The 21,979-nt window shown below is 35.5% G+C and overlaps 2 protein-coding genes across 4 annotated transcripts in view; one reads left to right on the top strand and one right to left on the bottom strand.

Annotated features, from left to right (window-relative positions):
* Positions 1 to 21,979, bottom strand: part of ACAD11 (acyl-CoA dehydrogenase family member 11) — an 80,330-nt gene that overhangs the window by 21,709 nt on the left and 36,642 nt on the right. Inside the window, exons 11-14 of the mRNA XM_090284943.1 lie at positions 12,551 to 12,628; positions 11,770 to 11,908; positions 7,302 to 7,409; positions 5,597 to 5,695 (exon numbers count right to left, since the gene is read on the bottom strand). Coding sequence (XP_090141069.1) covers positions 5,597 to 5,695; positions 7,302 to 7,409; positions 11,770 to 11,908; positions 12,551 to 12,628 — 424 coding nt within the window. The remainder of the gene's footprint in view (positions 1 to 5,596; positions 5,696 to 7,301; positions 7,410 to 11,769; positions 11,909 to 12,550; positions 12,629 to 21,979) is intronic.
* Positions 691 to 4,784, top strand: ACKR4 (atypical chemokine receptor 4). 3 transcript variants are annotated; one of them, XM_090284335.1, is made up of 3 exons: positions 691 to 723; positions 932 to 1,056; positions 3,427 to 4,784. In XM_090284335.1, the coding sequence occupies exon 3, from the start codon at positions 3,436 to 3,438 to the stop codon at positions 4,483 to 4,485; it is 1,050 nt and encodes a 349-aa protein (XP_090140461.1). In that variant the 5' UTR covers positions 691 to 723; positions 932 to 1,056; positions 3,427 to 3,435; the 3' UTR covers positions 4,486 to 4,784. The 3 variants fall into 3 exon arrangements, with proteins under 3 accessions (XP_090140461.1, XP_090140462.1, XP_090140460.1); XM_090284336.1 differs by lacking the exon at positions 691 to 723 and adding an exon at positions 816 to 838; XM_090284334.1 differs by lacking the exon at positions 691 to 723 and having other exon boundaries at positions 817 to 1,056.

Here is a 21,979-nt window from a genome sequence, read left to right as displayed (position 1 = left end):
AATCCAGGCACTTTTTTTCCTGGTGCTCTGGTTTAGCTGCATGAAAATGACTCTTCCTCGAAGACTGGTGGGTAACAAGGAGGAGAATCTGGCTGCACCCTCAGATATGTACTGTGGGAAGATGTAGGGCGATAGAGGCCACAATGATCCAGAGCCTCTTTTCTGTGAGCGGAGTTAAATCAACCGCTTAGAGAAAAAATGGCATGGGTCTGAAATAACTTCTGCAGGTGAGACTGAGCCTAGCTTTGCATGAATATATAATGAATGAGAGAACTGTTATACAAATATGAGTCAAGTTCAAATAAACCACAAAGGCTAAATCTGCATAAATTTCTCATCTTTAATTTTCATTTGTTTGAAAATGTGGGGAAAATAAACAATTTACTCAGTCACAGGACTGGATGCTGGCCTGAGAAAAAAGGTTACTTATAAGAAGGCAAGAGAGTTTCAAGTCCTGGGGAAAAGCATTCTCTGGGATTAGGGATAGAGGAGTACAGTGAAGCAAAAAGGAGTCTTAATAGCTTAAGTAAAACATTAATGTGGCATAAAAAATTCTAGATATGTCTAATGATTACTTAGAATTTACTTTTTGTAATTTAGTCTTCAAAAAGGTCACACTTTCTGGGTGAAAAACCATTGTTTTCTTTCCTAGACAATATAACCTTAGATAGAATTTCTCTGATGCAGCCTACAAGGGCTTGTCAGCTGCCCTGGAGCTCTTCGGTGAGTTCTTTGGGCTTGGCAGTCAGTTCCTAAACTACAGGTACTTTGGTTGCTTTTGGCTAAGTGGAAACTTTGAAAGGCCTGTAGTTGTTTAAACAAGATGTAATTCTTTCAGGTTTGTATCCTAGGACACTTAAGAACTGGGATTTAATTTCACAGGATGGTGTACATAAAATAAAGATCAAGCACTCACAAGGTTAAATTTCAGGAAAGCCCTCTTGGATGCAAGACAAAGGCGGGGTATAAAACGAAAACAAAAGTAGCCCGATTTAAGAAGAAGTCATTGGATTTCACTCTGCATGCAAGACTACTCCTCTCTGCCCACTGGAACAGGTTGGTTTTTCTTTTCTCATTCTGACTTGGACAGGATCTTTTTTAAAGCTCAGAGACTTTGTGAATTTACCTATGAAGAGGGGGTCTTGATGCATAAAGGTCTAGACATTTATGTGAAAAAAAACTATTTGAAATCAGCTGTACACTTTAACCTTAAAACAAGTATCTGAATGTAACAAGAAGAAAATATTTTATTTAATACCATTACTTGCTGATGAAATGTTGTTCATGACAAAAAGGTTTTGCTATACCATTTTGTTGCTTTGTTTTACAAACAATAATTTTTTTGTTCTTGTAGTGATTACAAAGACATCTAAATATGTTTCTATGCGTCTGCCAGAGGATCGTTTCTGGAAATAATTTCCATTCCTACTCCTATTTATGCACATTTTTAGTACGATCAATTCTTATTTTTGAATGTCCTTCTTTAATACTTGTATTATTTGGCCATATTGTTCCTTATCAGGTTCAAGATTTCTGGGATGAAAGAGAAGGAAAGAACAAAGTTCATATTGTGTTAATAATTAATAAAAACCAAAGTAATCTTCCGGATTGGAACTTTCTAGTAGCATTAAGGATAAAAGTAGTCATTTTAAATTGTCAGCACCTAGTTTTTACATAATTAAATTCTTTTATGTGGTTATCTTTCTTCAGGAGGCCTTCTTTACTCATCCCCAAAAGGTCAGCAAGTATAAAAATATTCTTTTGAAAATGTATCATAAGTTGTCACACTGTTCTGAAAATAATATTTTCATTAAAGATTCTATAAGAATATTTGGGATTCTTTCAAGGACAAAAATAACCAAAGGGAGAAAGAGGCTAAGAAAAAAGCAAAACAAAACTCAGCACTCTCAAAAACCATTGAAAGTTATCATTAAATACATTTTAAAACTTGTGAATTCTGGGTATTAATAGCCAATATAATAAAATAACAACGATGAGACAGGAGAGTGATAGCTTCATATCTGCCGGTAAACCTTTCTTTGATAGATATTTACTGAGCAACTGGTGTGTGCCAAGCACTCTATAAGGTATTAATTACATCTTAGGGTACTTTAGAACACAGAGGGAAAATGTAGTTTAGGGAACACATCTTTCCCATAGGATGGAGTCAGTTCTCTGAGAGGTATGTATATACAGCTTTTGGGTCAGGAAAGTCTTCCTGGGGGAAGGAGTCCCATCCTAGGTAATTGAGTAGGAATTGGCCCTTCAAGGGAAGGACAGGAAATAGTGTATCCAGTAAAGGAATGGAATGAGTGATGAGGACACATGTGCTGCAGCGTGGGCTCCTCAGTACTATTACTGTCTATGGTCCTGGGGTCCACAGTAAGGAGATGTGGCAGGAACCATGGATAGGACCAAATTATGGACGTAGCCTTGGATATCATGCTAAGGAGCTTGGACTGTATCTTTCAGGTGAAGAGAAGTGTCTTTCAGGTGAGGAGCTAAGCAGGGAGCAGCAGCTTGGCATTTTAGAGACACAGCACTTGGGTGGCAGGAAGAAAAATGTGTTTGATAAAGGAGGTGGTAAGGAAGAATAAGAACAGTAGGATATCAGTTAGGAAGAAATTGTAGTAGATCAGGTAAGAAACAATGAGGTCTAATTGTGTGGATGTGTTAGAGAGTACTGATTACAAGGAGACAGATTCGAGATCTATTTGGGAGGTAAATATCAGAATTTAGAGGCTGACTGGAAATCGCAGATGCAGGTGAGAGGGAAGTCAGGGTGGGGCAGGCTAAAGACTTCGGTGACGAGCGGAATGACAGAGCCACTGAAGAGCAGGTGCACTAAGCATGTAGTGACAGCATTTGGAGGAAGGCTAACTCCAAGAGACCGTTTTATAAATGCCAACTAACTGTTTTATAAATGCCCAGATAACTTATTTAAAAATAAATTTATGAATAACATAAAATAAATTTATTTTTATGTAATTAAAATAATTTTTATTTGTCAATATACTGCACAGAAATCACGAACTTGTATATGTAAAAATTATAACATTTTTTATTCCTTTTAGTTGAAATCTGACAACATTTTCATATTTTAAAAACTATTTTCACAAAAGAATCATGACTTTTATATACGGTTCAATGATTAAGAAAATTCCCCATGGTGTTATGTTTAGATTCCTTGTATAAATTCCAGCTTCTGCACACAGACTTGTAAAAAACTAAGGATGAGAAACTAGTCTTGGGGTTATACTCCACTGTGGCTTCCATTAAAGGATTTCAAAGAATGGCAGATTCAGGCTCATGGATGTTATGGCAACAATCTATTCTCTAGTAAGAGAACAAAACATGTGCTAGATGAAAAGTGTTTCCTTTTAAGCAACGTTAAGATAAATATTCTGTATTCTTTTTTCCATTTAGATTGGAGCCATGGCTTTGGAACACAACCAGTCAACAGATTACTATTACGAGGAGAATGAAATAAATGGCACTCATGACTATAGTCAGTATGAAGTGATCTGTATAAAAGAAGAGGTCAGAAAATTTGCAAAAGTTTTCCTGCCTGCCTTCTTCACAATAGCTTTTATCATTGGACTTGCAGGGAACTCCATAGTCGTGGTGATTTATGCCTATTACAAGAAGCAGAGAACCAAAACAGACGTGTACATCCTGAATCTGGCGGTGGCAGATTTACTCCTTCTGTTCACTCTGCCCTTTTGGGCAGTTAATGCAGTTCATGGGTGGGTTTTAGGGAAAATCATGTGTAAGGTCACTTCAGCCTTGTACACAGTCAACTTTGTCTCTGGGATGCAGTTTTTGGCTTGTATCAGCATAGACAGATACTGGGCAGTAACTAAAGCCCCGAGTCATTCCAGAGTGGGAAAACCATGCTGGCTCACCTGCTTCAGTGTCTGGATGGTTGCCATCTTGCTGAGTATACCTCAGCTGGTTTTTTATACAGTACACCAAGAGTCTAGGTGCATCCCCATCTTTCCATACCACCTGCAAACATCACTGAAAGCATCGATTCAAATGCTGGAAATCTGCATCGGATTTGTTATACCCTTTCTCATTATGGGCGTGTGCTACTTCATCACAGCAAGGACACTCATCAAGATGCCAAACATTAAAAAATCTAGACCCCTCAAAGTTCTGCTCACAGTGGTCCTAGTTTTCATTGTCACTCAGCTGCCTTATAACATCGTCAAGTTCTGCCAAGCCATAGACATCATCTACTCCCTGATCACCGACTGTGACATGAGCAAACGCATGGACGTTGCCATCCAAATCACAGAGAGCATCGCGCTCTTTCACAGCTGCCTCAACCCAATCCTGTATGTTTTCATGGGATCCTCTTTTAAAAACTACATTATGAAAGTTGCCAAGAAATATGGGTCCTGGAGAAGACAAAGGCAAAATGTGGAGATCCCTTTCGATTCCGAAGTCCCTACAGAACCAACCAGTACACTCAGCATTTAAATGTAAAACTGCCTTATGTTTTGCTTTGATACACATGAATGATGCTTCCCCTTTAGATAACACATTTGCACTATTCTGAAATGCAAACCGCAAATACTGTGGTCGAAACTTACAACAAAGAAGAGTTGGGGTGAGGAAGCAGGGAGAGTAGAGGCAAAGAAGAGGAAACAAATAATGCATAAAACATGAAAGTTAAAATAAACAATATTGGAGAATAGTAGTAACAGGTACAAGTTATAAAAACATGCTATAAGTTAGGTCATCTAATATTAATAAGAGGCTTATATTAAGGGGCATTTATTATTATTTTACATTATATAAAAATGATTTTCTGCATAATTTTAATAGTTGAATACCTATATAGCAAAATTTAATCTACCCTTCTTTTCCTGTTTCTTAATTCGATTTCATAAAACTCTAAAAATAATAACAATCAATAATAAAAAAAGTAAATAAAAAGCTTTTCTGGTCTTTTTAATACGTTGCTGGTAAGTTTCTAAATATAATTTGCTTCCATATGTTACCTTTCTTTAGTAGTAAACTGGTTATCCCATTAGATTTATCATGTATACTCTAGAAGCAATTCTCAGACAACCACATCCGATTATTATTGTAATCAGTTATTTTTATAACTTTCTAAAAGGTTCATTCATTTATGTGATCCTATTACTAAGTTGACTAAACAATGTATTTTTCTATATATTCTTATTTTCATTTAAAAATTTGTATTTAAGAAATGAACATATGTAGCACAATAAATTATTTTAAATAATATGTAAAGTTTCTCTTTAAAAACAATTATTTACAAATTACAGTGCATGAGATATTCCCCTATTAAGATTTAATTTTGATGGAAATTACAGTGGTCAAAAATATTGTGCACTAATATGAATTTTACCTTTCACAAACTGTAAAAGACATTTTCTGCTCTTAAAATAAACATTACCTAATCAAGACACGCTATTTTAAAATTTCATTTCTTTTTATCAACTATTTCTGAATTTGCAAATGCTAAGGCAGAATTTAAAGAACTGTGATAGTAAAACCAATAACTATGTATCACAGTATTCTAGCACAGCAGCTAGCACAAAGGATCAATCTGAATACTCACCACTGCTCCACCATTTCTTGCCATTGACTATATAGCTATCTCCATCTCGCTGAATGCTACATTCAATGTTTGTGGCATCACTGGATGCTACATCGGGCTCTACAAATAAGCAAAAGCTGAATTTACAGGAAGGCAGATACCATCGGTTTACAAAAGAGACTTAAATAAGGAAATGTGAACTCTGACGTAGAGAGAACATCTTTGTCTTTTTCATCTTCCTATCCTTCCCCTATTCTGCCCGGGTTCTCCCATAACCTACAAATAGTAGGTATTCAATAAATCTGCATTGGAAGAATGAATGAATGAAGTATTTAGAACAGTGGAGATCAGCAATCTGAATTGTGTTCTTGGCTTCCTCATTGATATATGACTTGGGATAAAACTCAATCCTTTTTCCAGTCTTCAAGAGTAGATTAAAAACATTGTTCTTCCCACAAAGGAAGTCTGCACTAAATATTTACAAGCCAGATTTCCTTATCATGCAGTTTACTATCTTAAGCAATTTCTAACTGTGCCTTGCAAATTCCATCAGGAATGCTGTCCCGACTTACTTACTTTGCATTCTATAATGCCTGCTAAACACTTACTATCTTCAGAAAGTTTTCCATGGAATTCTTACACAACTGTTCTCCTGCATGGAATTTCAGAATTCACTTGCTAGCTCTCAATCATAGTAATCTGCATTTGGTAATATAATGATCTTATAAATGGGTCCTTCAGATATTTCATGTGCTCGGTTTCTAAAATTAGAGACTCAGTTTCTTTAGAAAGGGGGCTGTGTACTCTATTTTTGTAACCTCAAATTAACACATTATACTGCAGGTGTTCATTAAATGCCTCTTACTGATTTAAATGGAGATCAGTTTTGCTATTATAAATGCACGTTATATTATAGAAGACAATAAAAGCTTGCCAAAATTATGGCCAGATGAAATTTATTTTAGTTCTACCTCAATTATGAAATAATCTGTTGGTCCCTTCAAGAGTTTCCATGTACAGATGGTACCAAACCATTTTTATTAACATGCACCTCACTGTATTTCCCCATAAGATAATTTGAGCTATGTGATCAGCATTGGTGAAAGTTCTATTTTTCTGGGTTAATGCAGAATTAAGTATTTTGTAAGTATCGGAATAAAATTATCAGAGATAAATATTTCATAAATAAAGGCAAAACTGATCTTAAATATCCATAGATGGTTATTTTAGAAAAGCAAGACAAAATATTATGAAATTAGGTTTACTCTGCTGCTAATGCCTAACAGAAAACATCATCTCATGTCCTCCCTAAGGGGAGGGGAGGACAATTTTTATTCTGCACATGTAAAAATTCCAAAATTTAGCCCTTCTGGTGTGGCTCAGTTGGTTGGGCATTGTTCTGCAAAAGAAAGGATCGCTGGTTTGATTCCCAGTCAGGGCACATGCCTGGGTTGTGGGTTCAGTTCCCGGACGGGGCACATTTGAGAGGAAACCAATTGATATTTCTCCCTCTCTTTCCTCCTCCCTCCCCCTCTCTCTAAAAAAAAAAAAAAATACAAATTTTAAAAACGTTCCTAAATTAAAATTGGGCTCAAAACAAAGCTATTCACATTTTTGACCACGAGCAGATTTGCCTGAAACACAGAGCCATGTCCCACATTTCTTCAGCTTATCCGTAGTCCCTCTGGGGCGACCGCACAAGGGGAGAACAGTGATTTGCTTTTACCTGTCATACAGAAGCAGGAGGCGATGCTCCCTTGAAGAAGAGGCTCAAGCCACTGCTGCTTCTGCTTTTTGCTTCCATATAGGTGGAGTAACTCCATGTTCCCTGTGTCTGTATGTAATAAGAAAAGCATTTGTTTTGAATTTTAAAGTTTACTGATATGAAATCCAACTTTATATAGATAATACATTCATCTTTTTAAAGCAAGTGTTTGTTAACAATATTTTGAAGCATAATAGTAAATATAATTTATAATGAAGGTGTGCCATAAATACAATAGTTACAAGTACATGGTGTTTCAGTGCATATTTATTCAGCTTGTTCTGAATCACAAACACTTGTCTACTCTATCTCAATGAAGCATGGCTCTAATGAGGTCTAGGTCAATTAGGACTGATGAAAACAACTTACTGGCCTAACCTTTGCTGGGTATCTTGCAAATATGCTTGACCAGGAGTGACTGAAACACTCCTGGAAAACAACTAATATCATTCTACTGAGACTCCACTTCCTCAAACACACTTTCGCTTTCTAACTTCCACATGTTTGCTCTGGCCAGGCCTTCTCTCAACTGAAATTCTGTCCATCATTCCTAAGTAAATTCCTGCTTCTGAGCCACCTTCATTGTGCAGAATCTTTGATTACCCAATTAGAAATAATCTTCTTCTGAACTCGCATAGTAATTATTTTCTCTTTACTTCTAGCATTGCTCTTACTACTATGCCCCCAACAGAGTCTAAAAAAGTACTAGCTTATATCTCAAGGATGCTAAACACAGAATGCCTGCCCGGACAGAATATGACAGTAAATAACTTCAAAGACCCTCTCCAAAGCTCAGCAGGCATTGTGCAGTACATGATAACACTGTAGTATCACTCTCAGGGAAAAAAACAAAAACAAAAAAAAGCTTCATGTCTGTCACATAGCAAAATGCTCTAGATGCCTTTCTCTGATTTTCATGCCTATCAAATTTCTAAAAATAATATCTAAAACCTTTCCCTTGAATACCGATTACTTATAAGATTTTGAGGAAGAATTTTCCAACATCACCTCTTACAATGACTTTAAGGACAGTCACTAAAATGCCTATGAAAATCAAGTTAATTTAAGTTAAATCTCTCAAAATATGCTGTACTCTGTTCAGACATTCCTAATGGAGTTAAAGTTATATTAAAATGCAAAATTCTCGGTAGATTAACACAAGCTTAAAATTCTTTTTGACGGATGGAGAAGATGAGTCCTGAGTTGGAATAATGAAGCTCACTGTCTTCTTTGCTTGTTTTAAATTCAGTGTTTCTTGTTATAGTTCAAATGAGGTAAATGTTGAATATAAACTCTCCAAAAGGGTTTACCAGTTCATTCTGAGAAGATGGCACAATCAAGCTATCATCTATGAGTGGGAAAAGAGCCTAGATAAATTACCTCTACAAATTTTCCCTGCCAATCAGCCCAATGTATCTCAAATTTTCCATTAATACTTTTTGGATTAAATTAGCTATTTTCACCATTCCAGTATACAATATTGTATGACTTATTAAAGGGCAAAAAACAAAATAAAAAAACAAATTGGAAGATGACATATGTTTCCCATAAACTTTTATAAGGACTTGGGAAATAATTTAGGTAGCTTGGGTAGAAACTCATCTTTTATACTTAAGAAACCTCCCAAAGTATTTAATTGGCATCAATTACATACCCTTTTTATCTGCTTTGGAAATGCTCCAAAACACAATGCCCCAAGCCCTTTATGAAGATATCTCCACCTCAAAGAGAAAATGCCTAGTGTTCTTCTTATGATTTTACACATCTTGTTTGCCGAGGAGTTGTTGATCATACTTTGATCCAAGAAAATGTATTACCCTGGCCAATTTTAAAATTTTAGCGGTTTGGTAGTATCATTTAGACAGTACAACTGATAGGCTCATGCCTTTTAAAACTACAAAAAATCCATGACCATCTAGTAAAAAGTTCATTCACAGGTCAAATGGAGAAATAGTGGCAGAGCTGCCTCTGCAAATGTCCTCTATAGCATTATTTTTCATATTATGACCCATTAGTGTGTTGTGAAATGAATATAATGAAATATGGCTAACAACCTATAAAAGCTAAAATGGACCAGAATAGACAACATTAGATTAGACTGAGTAGAAAATATGTAAATGTAGTAAGGGAAACTTGTTTCATGAAGCCTTTTTTTCAATAATATATAAGTATTTCTCTCCTTCTTCATCTCTCCCCAGCCCCACCCCATCTATCCATCCATGAAGACACATACAACTACATATGCTATATATTCTGTCACATTATAAAATATATCTCTTACTACTGAGTAACAATAAAAAAATTTTTAACAAGAGACGAGCAGTTCTTTTTCCACAAAATTAAGCCTCCTATGCAGTATGATATAATAGCTTCTCACAAATGAGATGAATCTTTAGAAACTTTGTGAATAGATTTCTTTACTTTTTCAAAGGCCTCATTATTAGATTAAAATGTACTACAACAGTAATTTGAGAAATCGGGTCTTTGAAAAGGATAAACCACACCAGTGACAAGTTCAAGCATCAACAGAAGTCTATGAACTAACTCAATTATTCCAAAGAAATGAAGAGTGGAAGAACAGGGAGGAAATGCTTTTCTGAAACACCAGATTGTGTTTTCTCTCATATATTCAATACACCTCTTTTTGGCAATTCCACCCTTTATTATCAACTCTTGTTGGGAGAACTTCAGCACCAGGGCCATACAATAAACACAAAAGACAATACTGAGGCCTAACTTGTGCAGGAACACTATAGGATATCATACCATCATCCTTCTATTACAAATCAACTTCTAATTCTTGACTGGCAGCATCAGTGTTCCCGGGGTCTACCCTAGACCTACTGAATCAGAATCTCCAGGGATGTAGCCTGTGAATCTGGATTTTTAAAAAAATTTTAGGGGGTTCTCCTGCAAATCCAGGTTTTAAAACACCTTCTATAGATTATATTCCATGTTATCTTTTTAAAGAAAAGTTAGCCTCCTTCCCTCATCCTTTCAATTTTCATGCCTAAGTCCTTAGCAGCATTCTTGACTTCCCCATTTATACCCCATATCCAATCAGGAAATCTTCTTGGCTCTGCCTTCAAAATATATTTAGAATCTTTCTGCTTCTCATCCCTTTCACTGCTAGTCCCCCTAAAACAAATCACCATCACCTCTCACTAGAATTATTACAATAAACTCCCTGCTTCCCTCCTCCCTTACTTTTGTTAATTCTCAACATAGCAGCCAAAGTAATACTTTTAAAACCTAAGTTACCCTGGCTGCTGTGGCTCAGTGGATTGAGCGTTGGCCTGTGAACCAAGCGTCGCTGGTTTGATTCCCAGTCAGGGCACATGACTAGGTTGCACGTCAGGTCCCCAGTTGGGGGCGTGAGTGAGAGGCAACCACACAGTGATGTTTCTCTCCCTCTCTTTCTCCTTTTCCCTCTCTCTAAAAATAAACAAACAGACAAAAAAAAAAATAATTTAAAAACAAAAACAAAAACACCTAAGTCACATTTTGTCACGGCTTTGCTCAAATCCCCAATGGCTTCCCACTTCATTGTGATAAGCCCTTATCCACTCTATGAGGCCCAACATATAAATAAGGCCTTTTCCTCTCTGATATTTTCTACTACTCTTTTCCCAGCCACACTGGCCTCCTTGGCTATTCCTGGAACACAGCAACCACATTATTGCCTTCAGGCCTGTGTATTTTCTGTTCCTTCTGCTATGAAAACTCTTTCCCCAGACATCAGCATGGCTGACTCTCTCACCTTAAATCTTTATCAAATGTCATTTTCTAAATAAGGCCTAGCCCAACCATTCTATTTTTAATTGTAATTCACATTCCTTGTCCTTCAGCATCCCAGAGCTCCCCTTCCCTGAGTTCTTTTTCCCGAAGCACTTTTCATCTTCAAACTTACTACATTATTTATTTACTATATTTATTACTTATTTTTGTCTCCCTCCATTAGAATATCAGGTCCCGGGGACAGGAATCTTTGTTTATTTTATTCCTTGATATATCCCAAGAATCTAGGACAGAGCTTGGCACATAGTAGATGACTAATAAATAATTGGTGAATAAGTGGAAAGGCAGTGAGGCTAACCAAAGGATGTGGAACTATCTATTCATACCAACTAGTCATAGAAATATCCAATACCCAATCAAGAAACTGCAGTCCATAATTATACTACCAATCCCTAGGGGGGCAGATTCTATTCACTAATACTCTTAATGTAATAATGTTTAACAAGAGAGTAATCCATTTGGAACATTAGGTTGTTTTTAATATTCAAATCAGAGTAACTAAGAAGTAAAATTATAGATAAATATATAAACCAATAACTTTATGTAGGAAAAACTTCCTTGTCATAAAATAAAGAAAGTTTAAATACTGCTCAAAATATCTGATAACATTTGTTTTTAATAATGTAGTAACCTGGTGCTTGGCAGTTAAAGACGTCTGGAGCAAAAAAACATCTTCCTGTTTCTTCAGCAATCAAGGCATAGTCCACCTGGCTGAGACCGCTCACAGCTGGCAGAAACAAGTTCCAGAGGCCCTCTGCTTTGGCCATTTCCTGTCAAAGTAATGAATATGACAGAGTGATCGTAATTTGCCATGACCTAAAATAGCTTCTTTTTTAAGGTTTTGATACTTACGTTTTTTGGAATTTAAAAACACTTATGAACTTATTTATTTCATTGTATCCTATTGTGCGAAAACAAGGAGCTATTAATTCATCATGAATCAATACTTTCTTAACTGATAAAGGACTTTTCCTCCAAGCTTCCTTGGATTTGGCTGAAAAACTAAATTTGCTTAAGTACCTCTCATTGAACAGAGCTAATACAAAAGCTCCCATACTTGAGTAAAATTATGCTGAATAACTTTTTTGCCTTGTGATTTGAAAACATGAAATTTGGATTAAGTTCATATAAGACAAATGCCCTGCCTTGACTTTAGTCTCAATTAAGCGACAGACAGTAGTGATTAGTGTTCATTGTATTTTTCCCTTTGAACAGCTTTTAAGAGGCTATTTTCATCACTATATATAAAACACTTACAAACTAATTTGTATATTACAGATTCTATTTTTAACATTTTAAAAATGTTATTGTTGATATAATTATCCTCTACATATATAACAGCAACAACAACAACAAACTATGGTCTTTAAAAACATCTGCATATAATTTTCCAATGTTAAAGGTTTTCTTACCTTGAGTTTATCAATTACTGAAGGTTTTTTCCACTTGTCTGCTGAATTTTCATTTTGAACATAGAACTCAATTACCTCCTTAAAGTAACAAAAAGAAAAAAGTTCATTAGCTATAGTACAAAGTAAATAATGCCATAAACTGTTAATATCCAAACAAAACATTTAAGTGAAGCATCTTTTTACAACTACTATTAAATCAATCATCTCTCTTTCTAAAGCCAGACACAGAAGTATAAAATATTCTAGAGGCCTACTGCTCACAAAATTATGCTCCCTCAATATTAGATAATAGAGTCCCAAAATCTACACCAAGGTTTGACTGTTTTATTTTCAGCAATGTGACACACTAGATGGTTATAGAAACTCCTCCCAGCATAGTACACTAAAAATATCAGGTAAAATATTTAAAATAATTTTAAAAATACATTTAGTAATGCATAGCTGTGCTAGGAGGAAATGAAGAAAATTCCTCAGAGTCAGGAATAAGAAAAGCCTGACTCTTCAGGTGTGAGCACTGGACCTGAGTTTGTCTAAGGGATGCAGTCTGATCCATGTTAGCCTGGGCCTTAGTTTTTAATGGACCACATAGGCAGTGGTCAGGAGACAGAGCCAAATTCCCCAAAAAGGGCAAGGGGGAGGATCAAAGATCATCTCTTCCCTCCACCAAAGCCAGGGTACCCAATGGGCAAAAGCTAAGTGGGAAACGAACAAACAAAAAACCTCACCTCTCAGAGGTAGACCATGGGGAGAATAGGCCATATATACAATAGGATCGAACAGAAAAAAAAAGAAACTGTTTTAGCCTGAAGCCTGTCCTCTACCCAAGTTTGGAATCTGAATTCAGAGACCTGTGGGGCCCTAAAATCTCAAGCCAAAAATTAAGTTCACATTGTTCCCACTGACAGTGACTGTAAGGGTGGGCAGAATAAAAAACAAATCCTCTGTAAACAAAGCCTTAAATAATCACAGCAACTAAAATTAAGTTCCACTTCAAAGAACATGAGTTCAAACTGAAGAATTACTTAACACTCAAGGAAACAAGGCACCATTTGCAAGAATTAGCAAAAACAGTTGTTTAACAAAACAGAAACATACTCCCCAAAGACTATAGATAGAATAGTGATCTGATATAGAATATAAAATAGTTGTGTCTAATAGATTTCAAGAATAAAGGAAGGAATTAAAAATATAACAATTATCAAACTGAACAAATCTGAAAAACAACTAAGTGCAATTTGATGAAAAGAAAAAAACACAATAATTAAACTTAAAAACTCACTGGCAGTGGTTCTCGAACTTTGGTGGGTCTCAGAATCACTTGGGGAACTTGGTAAAAATACAACAGCCCAGGCCCTATCCTGCCTCAGTGAGCCTGGGGCTTCTTTGTTCTTTACTAGCTTTGCCCGCAATTGTGACACAATTCACATTTGAAAACTACTGCTCTGTGGATGGTTGAAAGGTAAGATTAGATTCAGCTGGGAAAAAAAAAAACCAAAAGACAGATCTGAAGAAATTCCCCCTTTCTTGAATGAAGCTCAGAATTCAATAGAAGGAAAACATGAGTGGTTAAGGGATATGATGAACACAGAAAGAAGTCCTCGCATAAATCTAATCGAAGCCGTAGATGAGAAGAATGAGGAGAGATGGAATGTTGGAAAAAAATACATTGAAGAAGTTCGCAGAACTAATAAAAGACACCAATCCTCAAATTCAGAAAGCACAATGAAGCCAGAGCACAAACTACAGAACATCAAACAGAAAGAAAAGCTCTTAAAGGAGGAAGATTCAGATAATTAAACAAGATTGAGAGCTGACTTCTCATAGCAACAAATGAGGACAGATTATCAGTGGGATAATATCTCTAACTGCTGAGAGAAAATAACTGTTAATCTAGAATTACATATATATAATAAAATGATCTTTCAAGAATTAGGGCAAAATATAGGCATTAGAAAGAAAGAGAGAGAGATATAGGGGTACAGAGACACAGAGATGGAAAGAAGAGATGAATATAAATCATTACTTCCCTCTCCCAGGAAAAAAGGAAAAGAAGGAAAAGAGAAAGATAAAAGCTTATTAGAAGATTCTCATTACAGGAACTTGAAGACACATCTGAGTTGCAGGAAGGAATAAACAGTAAATAAAGCGACAAACAGAATGGGAAATAGCCACATAAAACAATAACAGTCTTCTCTAATTTGTGCAAATAAAAGAATCAAGATGATTGATTTGACTATAATGGCATTCTCCAGTATTCTGCTAGCATAGCATCTCTGTACTAAGTTTCTTCCCTATACTTGGGCTGGTAGAATTACTTTATTGGATTAAGAGCTTTGAACATTGTCAAAACTTCATATTAAAAAATTATTTTCTAAAATAGTTCCACCAATTTAGTCATATAAGTAATGCACTAAAATGTTCCTTTAAAAAATAAAAATTTTATTTATTTTTAGAGAAGTGAAGGAAGGGAGAAAGAGACAGAGAGAAACATCAATGTGTAACTAATGTGTGCCTCTCACAAGCCCCCAACTAGGGACCTGACCAATAACCCAGGTATGTACCCTGACTGGGACTCAAACTGGCAACCCTTTGGTTTGCAGGTTGGTACTCAATCCTCTAAGCCACACCAGCCAGGGCTAAAAAGTTCCTTTTATTGAAGCATGGTTAGTCTACAGCAGTGATTTTCAACTGCTATGCCACAAGAATTTTTAAAACATGCAAATACCTGACTATTTAGCCAGGCCCACTGATCTCTTTTCCCTTAGAAAGTCAAATTAAAAAAATGACAACAGCCAAAACAACAGTAGCCGTCCAGTGTGAATGACTCAAAATTATACTTGTTTGTCAGATTGGCAAAAATATATATTTTACGGTGTGCTGCAGAATTTTAGTAATTAGTTTATGTGTGCCATGAGAGAAAAAAAAGGTTGAAAATGGCTGTTCTAGAGTATTGCTATATTTAGTTAAAACCTCAAGAAGACACAGGATGTCTCTTTCAAAGGCAATAGGATAAATAACACTTGTTATTTCTGTCAGGAAGTGAGTGAGATTTCCTAGTTAGGATTGTTTATTATTTATGTTTCATATTGCCACAGAAATAGTCAATGCAGTTATGTTTGGTAAGAAACATACTATGCAATACATTAACAAATTCCTCATTTCTGACTACCTATGATACTACAGTTCTGAGAAAGTATGCCAGTGTTTATATAATTATTTTGAAATGTGTATTATTTAATACTTCCTGTTCTAAAGTCTATCCATTTAGATATTTGCAAAATCTGTTTGTGGTATGGTAAGAATAAAAATTAAAATAAAATACCTCATTATAAAGAAGCTTTCCTTAGTTCTTCAGGTATAAAAAAGAGTTTACTGGTGAAAAAAGGAAGCAGAAAATATGCTTGATGCCTGATCAATTCTCCCAAAATATCACCTTCAGCATCTAACTTCCTCATTCACTGATTGAGATACTGTCATGGAGTCTGTTGGTTCAGAATCTTAAATCTTAATTTGCAATATAATGTTTTTCACTTTAAACTTAAGTCCATTAAAAAGAAGCAACTGTTCTTTACAAGTATATTAGACTCAATAGGAAAATGACTAGTGCTATTATGTTCTAAGTGTCTTCTCAGAAACATATCATATTGCTAGCTCTTGTTTTACATGCTATTTTCAGGACTCTATGCATTTAAAATAAGAATTGCTTTTAACGTTTTCATAGATAATAAAATCATGTACTATCTTTATGATACCATGGAGTTTCAAAAGGTCATTAGAGAACAACTAAAGGAGACAGACAAAGGCAGTAGATCTCTGATAGTCTCCAACAGGCAGCCTAGGCCCAGACTGGTACATGATCTGATGCCACCAGGGGCAGATCCAGGAAGTGCAGATCAATCTAAGAAGCAGCAACAAACAAGAAGAGTCACAAAAATGGGGAGACAGGGAAAAAAAGACCATCGAAAGGTAAAGGAGGAATCCCCAGAAAGAGTGCTAAATAAAATAGAGGAAAGCAAACTATCAGATATGGAATTGAAAACATGATTATAGGGAAGCTCAATGAGCTCAGTGAGCTCAAAGAAAACTACAAAGAACTCCAGGGAAACTACATGGAAATCCAGGGAAATTACAAGGAACTTACTGAGAATTACACCAGCATGAAAAAGGACATAGAAGCTATCAATAAGAGCCAGGAGGAAATGAAAAATACAACTTCTGAATTAAAGAACACAGTAAAGGAATTAAAAGCAGGCTAGAGGAAGCAGAAAATCAGATCAGTGAGCTGGAGGACAATGTAGAAAAACATTTGCAGAGTGTGCAACAAAATGAAAAAAGACTGGAAAAGAATGAAGATGTTTTAAGAGAGCTGCAGGACAACATGCAACATAATAATATCTGTATCATAGGAATACCAGAAGGAGAAGAGGAGCAAGGGATAGAAAACCTGTTTGAAAAACTAATGACAGAAAACTTCCCTAACTTGATGAGAGAAAAAGTCATGCAAGTCCAGGAAGCACAGAGGATCCCAATGAAGGTGAACCCCAACAAGCCCACTTCAAGACACATCATAATTAAAATGGCAACATTGAAAGACAAAGAGAGAATAATAAAAGCAGCAAGAGAGAAACAGCGAATAACATACAAGGGAGATCCAATAAGGCTATCATCAAATTTCTCAACAGAAGCCACTACAAGCTAGAAGGGAATGGCAAAAAATATTCCAAGCAATGAAAAACAAAGGTCTACAACCAAGACTGCTCTACCCAGCAAGGCTCTCATTCAAAATAGAAGGTGAAATAAGGAGTTTTCCAAACAAAAGAAGGCTAAAAGAATACATCTCCACCAAACCAGCATTGCAAGAGATGCTAAAGGGGCTGCTTTAAGAATATGAAGAAACAGAGAGAGACAGAGAGGAACACAAGAACAAAGGGGGAAAGTGACAATGAATAAGTACGTATCAATAATAACCTTAAATGTAAATGGATTAAATGCACCAATCAAAAGACACAGGGTAGCTGAATGGATTAGAAAGCATGACCCACATATATGCTGTCTACAAGAGACCCACCTTAGAAAAAATGATCTACACAGACTGAAAGTGAAGGGATGGAAAAAAGTGTTTCAAGGAAATGGACATGAAAAAAAAGCTGGGGTAGCAATACTTATATCAGACAAAACATATTTCACAGCAAAGGCCATAAAAAGAGACAAAGGAGATTTCACAATACAGTAGTCCCTCTCTAAATTATGGTTCACTTATCGTGGCCTCACTGTATTGAGGGATTTTAAAAAATATTATATTTAATAATTTATCGCAGATTTTTTGCTATATTGTGGGATTTTGTGGTACTGTATACGTATGTTGTTAAAGTTACATAGGTTTAAGAGTGTAGAATAAATGTAAGGTTCCTGCTTCGTGGGGGGTTCTATAATGTAATACCCATGATAAGTGAGGGAATACTGTACTTTAGGGAAAAATCCATCAAGAAGATATAATCCTTGTAAACATATATGCACCCAACATGGGAGCACCCAAATATGTAAGGAAAATTTTGAAAAACTTCAGAAAGGATATAGACAGCAACAAACTCATAGTAGAGGGCTTTAACACCCCATTGTCAACAATGTACATATCTTTGAAGCAAAGAAACACCAAGGATAGTGAGCCATTCAACAACACTCCAGATCAAATGGACTTAGTTGATATATATAGAACTTTTCACCCCAAAGAAGCAAAATATAATTCTTTTCAAGTGCACATGGAACATTCTCTATGACACATAGACCACATGGTAGGACTCAAAACAAGCCTCAACAAATTCAAAAAAATTGAAATTATATCAAGCATCTTCTCAAGTCACAATGGCTTGAAACTGGAAATCAACCTCAAGGAAAAAACTCAAAAACATTCAAACTCATGGAGAAGGAATAACATGCTATTAAATAATGGATGGGTTAACAATGACATCAAGGAAGAAATCAAACAGTTTCTGGAAACAAATGATAATGAATACACAACTACTCAAAACCTATGGGATACAGCAAAAGCAGTCCTGACAGGAAAGTTCATAGCAATGCAGGCCTACCTAAAAGGAATAGAAGAATCTCTAATAAAAAATCTAACCCTGAAGCTACAAGAACTAGAGGAACAACAACAAACAAAGCCCAGAGTGAGTAGAAGGAAGGAAATCATCAAGATCAGAGCAGAATTAAATGACATAGAGACTAAACAATCAATTCAAAATATCAACAAAAGTAGGAGATGGTTCTTTGAAAAGATAAATAAAATTGACAAGCCTTTAACCAGGCTCATCAAGAAAAAAAGAGAGAGGACCAAAATAAATAAAATCAGAAATGAAAGAGGAGAAATCACAACCGATACCACAGAAATACAAAGGATTATAAGAAATTATTACGAATAACTGTATCACAAGAAATTCAACAACCTAGATGAAATGGACAAATTTCTGGAAACCTATAATCTTCCAAAACTGAATCAAGAAGAAGCAGAAAGCCTGAACAAACCAATAACAACTAGTGAAATGGAAGCAGTAATCAAAACACTCCTGGCACACAAAAGCCCTGGACCGGATGGCTTCACAGCTGAATTTTACAAAATATTTAGGAAAGAACTAACTCCTATCCTTCTCAAACTATTCCAAAAAATCCAAGAAGAAGGAAGACTCCCAAACTCTTTCTATGAAGCCAGTATTACCCTAATCCCAAGACCAGGTCAAGACAAAACAAAGGAAGAAAACCACAGGCCAACAATGCTGATGAACATAGATGCTAAAATCCTCAACAAAATATTGGCAAACTGGATCCAGCAACACATTAGAAAGATCATACACCACGATCAAGTGGGATTCATCCCAGGGATGCAAGCATGGTTTAATCATCACAAATCAATAAATGTAATACACCACATAAACAAAATGAAAAACAAAAAACACATGATCATATCAATAGATGCTGAAAAAGCATTTGATAAAGTACAATACCAAATATTTATGATAAGAACACTCAGCAAAATGGGAATAGAGGGAGCATACTTCAACATGATAACGGCCATATACGAGAAACCTGAAGCCAACACCATACTCACAGGGCAAAAACTGATATCATTCCCCTTGAGATCAGGAACAAGACAAGGATGTCCACTCCACTCCTATTCAACATAGTCTTGGAAGTTCTAGCCACAGCAATCAGACAAGAAAGAGAAATAAAAGGCATCCAAACTGGAAAACAGGAAGTAAAACTGTCATTATTTGCAGATGACATGATAGTATACATAGAAAACCCTATAGACTCCACAAAAAAGCTATTCGACCTAATTAGTGAACCTGGTAAAAAAGGAGGGTACAAAGTCAATATTCAGAAATCGAAGGTATTTCTGTACACCAACAATAAAATATCAGAGACAGAAACAAAAAAGAAAATACCATTTACTATAGAAATGAGAAAAATAAAGTACCTAGGAATAAACTTAACCAAGGAGATAAAAGACCTGTACTCAGAAAACTACATAACACTGTAGAAAGAAATTAAGGAAGATACAAATAAATGGAAGCATATACCACGTTCATGGATGGGACGAATCAACATTATTAAAATGTCCATACTACACAAAGCAATTTATAGATTCAATGCAATCCCTATTAAAATACCAATGACACATTTCACAGACCTAGAACAAATACTTCAAAACTTTATATGGGACCAAAAAAGACCCCAAATAGACACAGCAATCTTGAGAAAGAAAAACACAGTAGGAGGAATCATAATACCTAATATCAAACTATACTACAAAGCTACTGTAATCAAAACAGCTTGGTACTGGCATAAGAACAGACATATAGATCAATGGAACAGAATAGAGAGCCCAGAAATAAACCCAGGTCTATATGGTCAACTAATATTTGACAAAGGGGGAAGGAACATAAAATGGAGTGAAAAGAGCCTCTTCAACAAATGGTGTTGGGAGAATTGGACAGCGACATGCAAAAAAATGAAACTAGACCACCAACTTACACCATATGCCAGAATAAACTTAAGATGGATCAAAGACTTAAATGTAAGCCACGACACCATAAAAGTCCTAGAGGAAAACATAGGCAGGACAATTTCAGATATCCCACGAATCAATATTTTCACTGATATGCACCCCTATGTTCATACTGACAATCCTCCCTTTAAAGCTATAGTCTGTTTTTTAAACCATTTTTTACTGCAAATTCTTTATAAATATTTTAATAGCTGCATGTATTAAGTTCAACAGATGTATCACATCCCAACTTGTGATACTTCTGTTCTGTGCTCCCTTGATTGCCTCTTCACATTTATGAATGAAAGAGCAAGGCTACTTGGCTTCTGATTGCAAGCACCAGCATGTCAACAGACAGACTTCATTTTAGGGGGAGCAGGTAGGAATCTGGCAAGGTGATAGGCCAGCAGGAGTCTACACCAAACCCCCAGCAGAAAAAAAAAAGCCAAAAAAATGGAGGATTCTTCTCTAGAGCACTAACTCTTACAATGAAGCCCTCACATCTTTGAAGCAGATTGTTTGCTTTTATAGAATACTCTTGCAGCCTTCTGTCTAGGGCAAACACCACTGTTACCTAAGAGCATTAGCGACCAATCCAAGCAGCTCACCTACAGGTTAATTCTTCAATCAAAAAAGAAAAAAAAAAAAAAAGTTACCAACTCTGCTATAGCCTTCTCTTACTTCAAAATTCTTTTGAGATGTGGCTTTCTGTATTGTGGTTTATTCTTTGATATGATCCATTCTGCTTTCCAAATCCAATTTCCATTCTCTCTTTTTTTTCAGGTTCAGAACGGTTTACTCATAGTTTACATACCATATTAGAAAACAATAATCTATTATCCTGAACCTGTCTTGAATAACATTTTCTTGTAATACAGTTCTCAAAGCAATGTGAGATATTACAATATTTCAAGGTCATATTTCATATTACTAAAAGAATTACTAAAATAATGTATTTTTAATACATTATTTTTCTAGTTATTATTTGGAGTCTAGAAATGGAGTTTACTATATTTAAATGTAATTTAACAATAAGAAAGTAATATTTTGGTGACCAGAAGAGCCAGAAAACAAACTATATTCCAATTGACAAATTATTCTGATCTTTAACTCACAAAGAAATAAGCCTTCCAAAAACAAACAGGAACAAAATTGGTGAACTATGTTTGCAGCTAAATTGCATCAAGAAAATGGGAGAAGTTATTTTCAAGGCTGTTATTATAGAAATAAGCCATAAGATCCAGTTAGAAATCTATATGCAGAGAAGAATCTTCAATCCTAAATTATTAGCAAAAATTAAAAAAAAAATTATCCAAAGATAACAATGTAAATAATCAGTAATAGTAATGGTAATACATATGTTCAAAGACAAGGATAGAAAGAAA

This window comes from Furipterus horrens, unplaced genomic scaffold (assembly GCF_987537825.1).
Source record: "Furipterus horrens unplaced genomic scaffold, mFurHor1.1.pri manual_scaffold_7, whole genome shotgun sequence".
NCBI classification, from domain to species: Eukaryota; Metazoa; Chordata; class Mammalia; order Chiroptera; family Furipteridae; genus Furipterus; species Furipterus horrens.
The sequence above is the reverse complement of the archived record's forward strand: the minus strand, read 5'-3'. Positions and strand labels throughout refer to the sequence as shown.

Bases quoted from the DNA above. Each gene is read 5' to 3' on its own strand.
- ACKR4 (XM_090284335.1), top strand. From the start codon at position 3,436: ATGGCTTTGGAACACAACCAGTCAACAGATTACTATTACGAGGAGAAT.